General features: G+C 37.4%; 1 protein-coding gene across 1 annotated transcript; it reads right to left on the reverse strand.

Moving 5' to 3' along the window:
• Positions 1 to 1234: 1234 nt before the first annotated feature.
• Positions 1235 to 4689, reverse strand: Rtl4 (retrotransposon Gag like 4). The gene is made up of 2 exons (XM_055604958.1): positions 4535 to 4689; positions 1235 to 2063 (listed from the first exon to the last, which is right to left on the reverse strand). The coding sequence occupies exons 1-2, from the start codon at positions 4687 to 4689 to the stop codon at positions 1235 to 1237; spliced, it is 984 nt and encodes a 327-aa protein (XP_055460933.1).
• Positions 4690 to 9511: the final 4822 nt, after the last annotated feature.

The raw sequence follows: 9511 nt of genomic DNA on the forward strand, positions 1-9511 counted from the left end.
CACCTATTTATACATAGATGTGTGCCAAAAATATAAGACAAGCAAAAAAATACTCCAGTTCTTGAGTTTTGTGCATGGAGGGTGTTAACATAGGTGCACAAAAGTTTGGAGATCAGTTGGTTCCAAAATTTCTGTTGTCCCATTGCTTTCCAAGGTTCTTGATTAGATGATAACACCCATAGGCAGTCTATAAGAGTATTGTTTGGTAGCAACTGACAGTGGTCTTAAATAGTGAGACCTAGAGAGTCTCACTACTGAGAGGAACTACTGCAAGTTGGAAAGCCAGTCCTGAATAGGGATTTGTTTCTGCTCAGGCAAGAAGAACAGGACACCTTAAACAAATGTCTTTAAATAACTTACTTGGTCATTTTTCTAAACCATTAGACTTAGCCATATATATGTTCAAACCTAAGAGAGGAACATCAGTATAGATATGACTAAGCTTGGATTGGCAGCTTAATGTATGTTACCTGCCAAATTCCTCAAGAAAGTTGCCAGTAATTAAGCAGTATTCAGTTTAAATGACCATATAATTTTGTTTGCCAAAAGCCAAGAAGTACAGGTAGGCAGGGTAATCAGGAGTCATTCAATGGCATCAAAATACAAAGCTGTATAGAAGAGTGGCAGAGATTTAGTTGCAGGATGATTCACTTGTATTGACACTAGAATCTGATTACTAGGTAGAATAACATCCAGATTCTGGTCTCTTGATGACAAGGGTATTCTTGGATATGGTGATGCCACTATAATTGCAAGCAGAGGACCTGAAAAAGTAAGTCACTAAGAGACAAATCAGTAAAGAGGATAAAAGCTCTGGGCTCAGTCCTAGGCACACAAGCTATGGGACTTGGGGCAGTAGAATCAACCAAGATTTCATCCATTGGTAGAGATGTGAATTTCAGTATATTATCAGGTTTTTTTTTTTTTTTCCTTTCTCAGACTGGAGAGAGTCTTGTCTGCAAACTGTCAGAACTCTGAAGGAATGGTCCCAACTATAAAGTTTTATTATCTTCGTCATTTTTGTTATGTCAAATTGAGTGAGGGGCTATCCTCCAACTAAAAAGTCTGGTAGTTTAAATTCCTGGATATGTAAATATTCATGGTTGTTTTTAAAGCAATGCCACAGCAACTCATTTGTATTTTGAAGTTTGTGAAAGTTTATAAATCACTAAGGCCAATGGTGAGAAGGGTATGAGTTTAAAAAGTAATTTTCTATCCTCCTTTTACTAGCAACTTATATTTTTCTCCTTGCTGGAGTTCGAGAACGTTTAGCAAGGCAATCTCTTGTGAAGTGACCAGCCTGGTTACAATGGAGACATAACTGAGTTTCTTGCTGGAGGGCTCTTTTAGCTGGAGTGATGGGAAGTTGGGCTCCCTGAAATTGTTTGGGCTCATCCTTATGTAGTGGACTTACAGGGATAAAGGAGGATTCTTGATGGTTTGTAGATGCAAACATTGGTAGGTGACATTCTGACTGTAGGAGCTCTGGCCTGTCTTTGTGTTTTTTGTCCAGATGAATGCATTGAGTGATCAAATCTGGTAGGTTTCCCATTATATCTGTTATTTCTTCATCATGAGTAGGCCCAGACTGTCCCATTTGGAATGGATTGCTCTGAATGGTCTCACTACAACTCAGATTTTGATCAAGAACTTGGAAAGTAGCATCCTGCTGAGAGTTGTCTCTCTTGCCAATCTTAACATTCCTTGGAAGAGTCATTTCTTGTTTTGCAGGTTTAACTAATGACTGCTGGAACTCATGAACAAAATTCTCATATTGCTTCAATAGGTTCCTCTGGTTAGAGTCAGATATAGTGTCACAACTTTGCATCTGCTGGGATAGGTAGTCAAAAAGGTGCTTGACTCGGGCATCATCTGCAGGATTGGAAATCTCCAGAGCTGTCAAATAAGCAGCCACCTGAGCAAGGAAACCTGTGACACTGGTTGGGTTACCACAAAATTGAGGAAGATGATCCCCTGAGTATGGCACAGACATCACTGGGGTACTCAGGATTGGTACAACTTGCCCTCTTAAAGTGGGAACTTCTCCATTGTGTTTCCTGGAGCTATATAGAACGGAATAGAAATTCAGTACCAGTATCGACCAAGGAACAGGCAGTGGTTTGTTTTGGGATCAGAAAAGATAGTATCATAGACAAGCAGGAAAAGAGTTGTTCAATGTCACTAGAGAATGCTGAGAGTTGAGCTGAAGAGATGTTACAAAAATGTTATCTTCTGTTCATCACTGTTTCTTCTTCATGGCGAATACCAGTGTTCTACACATTCAGATGACACATATCACCTTAGGACACAAAGAGGAAAGGATTTGAATTATATATATATATATATATATATATATGTATGTATATATATATATATATATATATATATATATATATATATATATATATATATATATACTAAAGACAGCAATTTTCTCCTCCCTCCTTTTGTAAATATGGACATTAAACTTTAAACTAATCCATTATTCTAAAATTTCTTTTATAATCACTGTCAAAGGACTTTAGATTAGAGTTAAAATTGGTCTTGGAGATCATCTAGACCAACACATTTTATAATTTCACAGATCAAAAAACAGAGACTCAGAGAAACAAAAATATTTGTCCAAGTTAATATCAGATTTGGTATGCTCATCAGGGCAGCAATACAAAAGAGCATTTTCTCTAGCTATTCATGTTCGACTTGAGTATAATGATACTTCATGCTCCTGACCACTCAAAACCTAATTAGGGAGCAAGATTAGGTTACTAGAAATGTTTTTAGGAATACAGAAAATCAAGATCCATCAAGGACCCACTGAATAACTTTTCACACTTTACCAAGATCTCCAATGTGATTAGAATCTGTGTTGTAGTTTAAGAATTACTTAGTCTCAATTGTAAGAATCACTGACTGTATTTCACACTCACTCCTTTAAGCCTTCATTGCTGCCAGGTATCTGAATGCTGTGCTGTTAGTTAATCTGCTTTTTTTTTCTATCATATCTTTGTCTGGAGTCACATTTTTGTTGCCATGGAAATAATTAGAACATCATAAGTAAGATGAACTGAGATTAAGAACTTCACAAATAAGAACTGAATGTTCTTAAAAGTGTGAAGGTCAAAATGTTCAACATATCTCCAGCATTGATAAGGAGAGTGAAGTAAAAATAAAAATTAGAAATAATCTCTAAACATATGACATGTCAGTTAGTTTGAACTCCAGTCCTTTCATTGCATTTCATTCTGTAGCATACAATTTAAATGTTATTCAATTGTCTACCAGTGTGCAAAAAAAAAAAAAATCACTTAATCTTTCAAAATACAAGTTTCTTACTAGATAGGCCATAGATCTAGGGCAAAACCAAAAACTATTGTTTTGTTATCAGAATATAGCAATAAAATAACTCCTTAATGACATTCTGCTATATTCATCGATCAGTGTTTTTCTCAGTCACCATTAGAGAAACTTCTTCCTACAGTAGGTGAGAACTAATACAGTCTTGTAACCAGACAATGTACAGAGAATGAGAGACCTTGGGACATCAATCCTAAATGGGATGTTTCAATCAAACTCCTCTCCCCAAGGGCTCAGGGTGCAATATAGAAGAGTAGGCAGAAAGACCATAATGACTAGAGGAAATCTTGTCTTCCAGAAACAATGGGACTGATGCATATATGAACTCAGAGAACACAGCATCATGCACAGGGAATGCATAATCCCAAGTCAGATATGGTTCTGATGCTGAAAGGGGGAAGTGGACAACAGCTCCTGTCCCTAATTACAAAGCTGTCTTCAACTGACATCTACTTCCAAAAGAGAAATTAGTTTTCTCCAGTAGAGTCTCATTGAGTATATTAACCACACTTAAGGGTGGACCCATGGCCAGCAGTAGATAGCTAACAAAAAATGAATTCAGTGATATATATATATATATATATATATATATATATATATATAGAGAGAGAGAGAGAGAGAGAGAGAGAGAGAGATGTGTGTGTTAATGTCTGTGATTACAGATATGTTTATATGTATGCATATATTCATATGAAGTGCATGGATCAAAGCATTTCTCCTGTGGAATTGTTCTTGTATGCATTCCTGTCAGTACTCTATAGCCCTGGCCCTATATCAACAATGAATTTTAAATTATATTTGTCTTTTGTTTTACCAGTTCTGAAAGCTGTTATCAAAGAATACTGTTTCTCATATGCACCAAGACTATTTTCACAGTAAAATAAACAAATTTATTCATAAAAAAGAAATTCTTAAAATTGATGTTTAAATGAAATGAAAGGAGATTAGCACAACTTCATGCAGATTGCAAAAACCTCATATGTGTTGGCTATCATTTTTCTATGTTCATGTTGTATCATCTGTGGTTTATTACTAAAATTTCATCTTTTCAGATTATTGAAAGGTAACACAGAACATTATTCTTATTATGTAACATTTCCTGCAGTATCTAGAGAAACAAACCATAATTAAGCCATTACAATGTAAAGAAATAAATAATAAGCAAAAAATAAAAACTTACAATAAAAAGCAGGAAAATATCTGAATATTCATACTGAATTGGTTATAGATGAAACTCATGTCAAATAAGGTCAACTTTTGCTGCCAACTAGATTTTAGCAACACATTAATGAAAAATGACTTAATGACATTAATGATTAATGACTTACATGTCATAGTTCTTTTTGATTTCAGAACTGGAAATAAAGGGATTGTGAACCTATATTAAACTTTTTGTTGTAAGGGTATGATTATAACTTCTCCTGTAGGTCCCTGCTATTTGATCTGAAGCCTTGCAACTACCCAGCAAAGCAGTAATTCTCTCTTGAGCTTCAGAACTTCTAAGGAAATCTGTGGTGACAGGTGCTGAGTTGAAGTATCAGTCTGTCACATAAGACTGAGCAGAGGAGCATTTGTTTGGATTGTTCCAGAGATATGTGTGTATTTCTTCTACTATTCAGAAGAATAATGTTAGACAACATTTTTTTATCTCTACACATAAGTATGTTTATCTGTATACTGAATAGTATTGGGCTTATTGAAATTTAGCATAGTCTAGAAATCCTAACTCCAAAGTTTGAGTTAGAAGTTAGTTAGCAGAGGAACATCGGAGTGTTTTTACAGCCATTCCAGGTAATACTGATTTAAGTTGTCCTCATATTTGAGCATGGGGATATTGCACACACACACACACACACACACACACACACACACAGAGAGAGAGAGAGAGAGAGAGAGAGAGAGAGAGAAATGCCAGGTTCTCAGAATCTCCTAGAAATCTTATATACTGATATATATATTTTAATTTCCTCTGTGAAGATTATGGGACATTGGCTCATGTATGAGACCTATCAATATGAATAATAAATATGCTCTACATGTGATGGTGATGCGGAAATTTCAGTTAACATTTTTGAGAAACAATGGTTTGGGTTCTTTCTAAGGGTCCTTTTCATTTTATTCTACATTTTGGGATGGAAGTTGTAGACAAGCTTTCACTCTTTAACCTAGGTTGGATTGAAACATACTCTAGCCAGGGCAGGTTCTAAACTCATGATCTTCCCGAGTTATCAGAGTAAAGTGCCAAAATTACAAGTGCGTATGTCAATACTCTGTCATTTTTAGAAATAAAAGTTATGTATCTCCCAAAGGAGTCCTCCAACTATGTGGTATGTGGATTTATTTTTATGTGTGAATATTTATTCAATTTATGTCCTGGCAGTAGCCACCCCCATCTCCTCCCAGCCCCACCTACACCCCTTCTTCTAGCCCTATGCCCCATCCCTTATTCCACTGATAGGGGAGAAATTCCTCCCCTTCTATCTGACCTTAGGTCTCATCAGAGCTGGCTAAATTATTCTTCTTTGTGGCTTGGCAATGCTATACCCCACAAGGAGAGGTGCTCAAAAAGAGGCCAATGAGTACATGTGAGAGACAGCCCCTGATCCCCATCCTAGGGTACCCACTTAGAAACTGAGCAGCCTATGTGCTTCTTCTGAGCAGGGAGACTAGGTCATCTCCATGCATGGTCCTTGGTTGGAGTATCTGTCTCTGCAGACCCCCCTGGGTCCGGGTTTTTTTTCTTTTTTCTGTTGTTCTCCTTCTGGAGCTCCTGTCCCTTGAGGACTTTCTATCTATCATTTATTCCATAAGGTTCCCTGCACTGTGCCCAATGTTTAACTCTGAGTCTTAGTAACTCCTTCGACACCCTAATGGGTAGGATCTTTCAGAGGACACCTGTGGAAGGCTCCTGTTCCGTTCCCTGTCATCTCCTACTTGTAATGTCTATTGTATTTGCCCTTTTGAATGAGGTTTCAGTCTGGTTCTCCTGGTTGTTTAGCTTCTTTAGGACAATACATTTTAGTATGTTTATCCTAGATTATGTGGCTATTAACCACATATAAGTGAGTATAAACAATATGTTTCTTTCTGCTTCTGGGTTACCTCACTCAGGGTGATCATTCCTAGTTCTACACATTTGCCTGGAAATTGGATGATTTCCTTGTCTTAAATTTCTGAGTAGTATTGAATTGTGTAAGTATACCACACTTTCTGTATCTATTCCTCCTTTGAAAGACATCTAGGTTGTTTCCAGATTCTGGCTATTACCAATAACTCTGCAATGAACATAGTTCAGCAATTGTCCTTGTTGTATGGTTTAGCATCTTTATGATATATGTGCAGGGGTAGTATAGCTGGATTTTCAAGTAGTACTATTGCTAACTTTCTGATAAAGCGCCAGATTGATTTCCAAAGTGGTTGTAAAAGGTTGCTCATGCTCATTAGCCATCAGGGAAATGCAAATCAAAATGACCCTGAGATATCACCTTCCACCCATCAGAATGGCCAAGATGAAAAACTCAAGGGACAACACATACTGGAGAGGTTGTGGAGAAAGGGGAACCCTCCTACACTGCTGGTGGGAATGTAAACTGGTACAACCACTCTGGAAATCTATCTGGTGCTTTCTAAGACAATTAGGAATAGTGCTTCCTCAAGACCCAGCTATACCACTGCTAGGTATATACCCAAAGTTTGCTCAAGTACACAAAAGAGATATTTGCTCAACCATGTTTATAGCAGCTTTATTTGTAATAGCCAGAACCTGGAAACAACCCAGATGTCCATCAATGGAGGAATGGGTACAGAAATTGTGGTATTTTCACACAATGGAATACTACTCAGCAATCAAAAAGGAGGAAATCATGAAATTTGCAGGCAAATGGTGGGATCTAGAAAAGATCATCCTGAGTGAAATATCCCAGAAGGAGAAAGACAAACACGGTATATACTCACCTATATAGACCTATAAGATATGATAAACTTAATGAAATCTGTACACCTAAAAAAGATAATCAAAAGAGCAGACATGGGGTAAGATGATCAATCGTCGTTTAGAAAGACAGAGGGGATGTGCATTGAACGTATGACGAGTCTACTGAGCGCATTTGAAAGACTCTAACTAGCAGTGTTTTCAAAGCAAAGACTCATGACCAAACCTTTGGCAGAGTACATAAGAAAGAAGGGGAGTTAGTCTGATGAGGAAAGGATAGGAGCTCCACAAGGACCAAATATATCTGGGCACAGGGTCTTTTCTGAGACTGACATTCAACCAAAGACCATGTATGGATATAACCTAGAACCTCTGCTCAGATGTAGCCTGTGGTAGCTCAGTAACCAATTGGTTTCCCATAGTGAGGGGAACAAGGACTATTTCTAACAGGAACTCAATGACTGGCTCTTTGGCCTCCCCACCCCCCAAAGGAGGAGCAGTCCTGTTAGGCCACAGAGGAGGGCTTTGCAGCCAGTCCTGAAGATACCTGATAAAACAGGATCAGATGAATGGGGAGGAGGTCCCCCCTATCAGTGGACTTGGCAAGGGGCACGGTGGAGAGGAGGGAGGGAGGGACTGGGAGGGAATGAGGGATCGGGATACGGCTGGGATACAGAGTTAATAAAATATAACTGATAAGAAAAAATAAAATTAAAAAAAAAAGTTACATTCCCACCAGCAATGGAGGAGTGTTCACACAACCTCTCCAGCATGCTTCATCCCTTCAGTATTTGATCTTAGTCATAATGAGGTGGAAGTTCAGGGTAGTTTTGAATTGCATTTCTCAGATGACTAAGGACATTGAGCATTTTTTAAGTGTTTCTCTTTTGTTAGATATTCCCCTGTTGAGAATTCTCTGTTTAGCACTATAACCCATTTTTAAATTGGATTACTTGGGTTGTTGCTGTTTAACTTCTTTAGCTCTCTATATATTATGGATATTAGCCCTCTGTCATATAAAGGGTTGGTGAAGACCTTGTCCTAGTCTATGGTCTGTCTTTTGTTCTGATGACAGTGTCCTTTGCTTTACAGAAGCTTTTCAGTTTCACGAGGTCTCAATTATTAACTGTAGATCTTAGAGTCTGATCTGTTGGTGTTCTCTTCAGGAATTTGTGTTCCATGTCAATCAGGTCAAGGCTCTTCCCTAATTTTTCTCCTAACAGATTTATCGTGTCTGGTTTTATGTTAAGGTTTTTGATCCACTTGGACTTTAACTTTGTGCAGGGTGATCAATATGGATCTGTTTGTGTTTTTCTACATGCTGACATCCAGTTATACCAACACCATTTGTTGAAGACGATATTCATTTTCCATTGTATGGTTTTGGTTTTTGTAAAAATCTCAGGTGTCTGAAGGTGTGTGGGTTCATTTCTGTGTCTTCAACTCAATTCCATTGAATCACCAGACTGTTTCTACTCCAGTACCATGCAGTTTTTATTACTGTTGCTCTATAGTACAGCTTGAGATCAGGGATGGAGATATCTCTAGAAGAGCTTTTGTTGTACAAACTTGTTTTAGCTATTACAGATTTTTGTTTTTCCATATGAAACTGAGAATTGTTCTTTCAAGGTCTGTAAAAAAATTGTGTTGGTATTTTGATGGGTATTCCATTAAATCTGTAGATTGCTTTTGTTAGGATAGATATTTTCACAATGCCAATCTTTTTGAACCATCAGCATGGGGGATCTTTCCACTTCTGATGTCTTCTTCATTTTCTTTCTTCAGAGACTTGAAGTTGTTTTCAAAGAGGTCCTTCACTAATAACATAATATACCTTGGTGTGACTCTAACCAAGCAAGTGAAAGACCTGTTTGAAAAAAAAAAAACTTTAAGTTTCTGGAATAAGAAATTAAAGAAGATATCAGAAGATGGAAAGATCTCCTGTGCTCATGGATCGATAGGATTAACATAGTGAAAATGGCCACCCTGCCAAAAGCAATCTACAGATTCAATGCAATTCCCTTCAAAATACCAACACAATAATTTACAGACCTTGAAAGAAAAATTCTCAACTTCATATGGAAAAAGAAAAAAAAAACAGAATTGCCAAAACAATCCTGTACAACAACAGAGTGTCTAAAGGTATCTCCATCCCTGATCTCAAGCTGTACTACGGAGCAACAGTAATAAAAACTGCATGGTATTGGCATAGAAACAGAATGGTGG

This window comes from Psammomys obesus, unplaced genomic scaffold (assembly GCF_907164565.1).
Source record: "Psammomys obesus unplaced genomic scaffold, mPsaObe1.curated_primary_1811, whole genome shotgun sequence".
NCBI lineage: Eukaryota > Metazoa > Chordata > Mammalia > Rodentia > Muridae > Psammomys > Psammomys obesus.

Excerpts from the sequence above, each read along its gene's own strand:
- Rtl4 (XM_055604958.1), bottom strand. The coding sequence starts at position 4,689 with ATGACATGTAAGTCATTAATCATTAATGTCATTAAGTCATTTTTCATT. Across the intron at positions 2,064-4,534 it reads ATATTTTCCTGCTTTTTATT|CTCCAGGAAACACAATGGAG; the intron begins GTAAGTTTTTAT and ends CGTTCTATATAG.